Source organism: Echinococcus granulosus (genome assembly GCF_000524195.1).
Source record: "Echinococcus granulosus chromosome Unknown EG_S00213, whole genome shotgun sequence".
Lineage (NCBI taxonomy): Eukaryota > Metazoa > Platyhelminthes > Cestoda > Cyclophyllidea > Taeniidae > Echinococcus > Echinococcus granulosus.
Window position 1 is genome coordinate 46,344 of NW_020170593.1, and position 1,290 is coordinate 47,633.

The 1,290-nt window shown below is 40.2% G+C and overlaps 1 protein-coding gene across 1 annotated transcript in view; it reads right to left on the reverse strand. All coding sequences in view use genetic code 11, as the record gives it.

The window, feature by feature from the left end:
- Positions 1-436, reverse strand: part of EGR_10370 (hypothetical protein) — a gene marked incomplete at both ends in the record, with an annotated part of 2,518 nt that extends 2,082 nt beyond the window's left edge. Inside the window, 2 exons of the mRNA XM_024499619.1 lie at positions 24-52; positions 341-436. Of these exons, the coding sequence (XP_024345967.1) occupies positions 24-52; positions 341-436 (125 nt within the window). The remainder of the gene's footprint in view (positions 1-23; positions 53-340) is intronic.
- Between the last annotated feature and the right edge of the window lie 854 nt (positions 437-1,290).

A 1,290-nucleotide genomic window follows, 5' to 3' on the forward strand; every position in this document is an offset into this window, starting at 1 on the left:
GATTTAAGAGGAGTAGAACGAACCTTAATTCGACTTCCAATAAATTGAAAGTCTAAAAAGAAAAATTAGCGGGAATTTTAAAAATCATGAACATTAGTGACAAGTACGAGCATAACCGTCAAAAAACACCGTAGCAAACGATGCGGGCATGAAGATGTAAATCCAAGTGAAACGCCCCAGGCTGGAGAAGCAAAACGCACGATTCCTGACGAATTCAAACAGGCCAAAGAGTCTTACAACTCAAGAATGGAGCTTCTAATAATAAATATATAAATATTGCTGTTTTATAGATTGAATTTTTTTCCACAAAAAATTGCAGCAGCTATGGGAAGGTCCATACGATTAAACTTATAGTTGTTTTAGCAAAATAGCAAAATATTGTTTCTGTGAAAACAATATCGGGTAATTTGAATGATGAGTCCACAAGTCCTCCCATGGAGCGATTAATTTGGCTGCCTGTGCAGCCTCCACGGCGTGGGGTAGCGAACACCGAAGGCAACACAGGAGCATAGTATTTACAAAAGGCAATGGAAGAATAGGATTTGCACGATACTACATTTTACGCGCAATTATGTTGGATGTAAGACATGCTTCCATTGCCGACAGGTGCACTTAACACAGTGCGAGGAGACAGCATAGGAATCTAGCCATAAGTACAAAAAAGTAGGCTTTCTGAGGTTGATTTTCACATTGTTACTAAGACGGAGAGCGAGTTATTATCTGCCGCAAAATCATATGCCGTACTATTGGGTAGGGGGGGGAGGAGATAAACTGCTTCGTTCTCTGCTTTCACCCATTAGTTTCTACCAGATTATAACTTCTGGACATTGACATCACAGCTGACAATTAACTCACCACATAGGAAGTAGAATAGGTACTAGTACGGTTAAACATAATTGGGTCGTTGGCGGCTTCTTCTCGTCTTCCTGTGGATGTTTGCAACGTCAAACGGCATATCCTTTGCATTTGTTCCGTAGATTTTAGTCCAAATATTTCACCAGTTAACATTTAAATATTGCTTTGTCTGTGGTTCTGGCAAGCCTTTCTCGTAGATAAATATCACTTAGAGGCAACTCTTATACCTACTAGTTTATGTAGAGGACTACAAGCGCATGAGGGAGTTGATCGTGCTGGGGCTAAAATTTTCTGCAATCCGTTCAGCTAACAATTGCGCATACACTCGACGATTACAACACACGCATCATCTGCATCAGGGCCTAGCTATCTAAAGCTCGACTTGACTAAATTTTGACTTGTTAACCCGACTAAGTTAGCACAAGTTAAAAATGG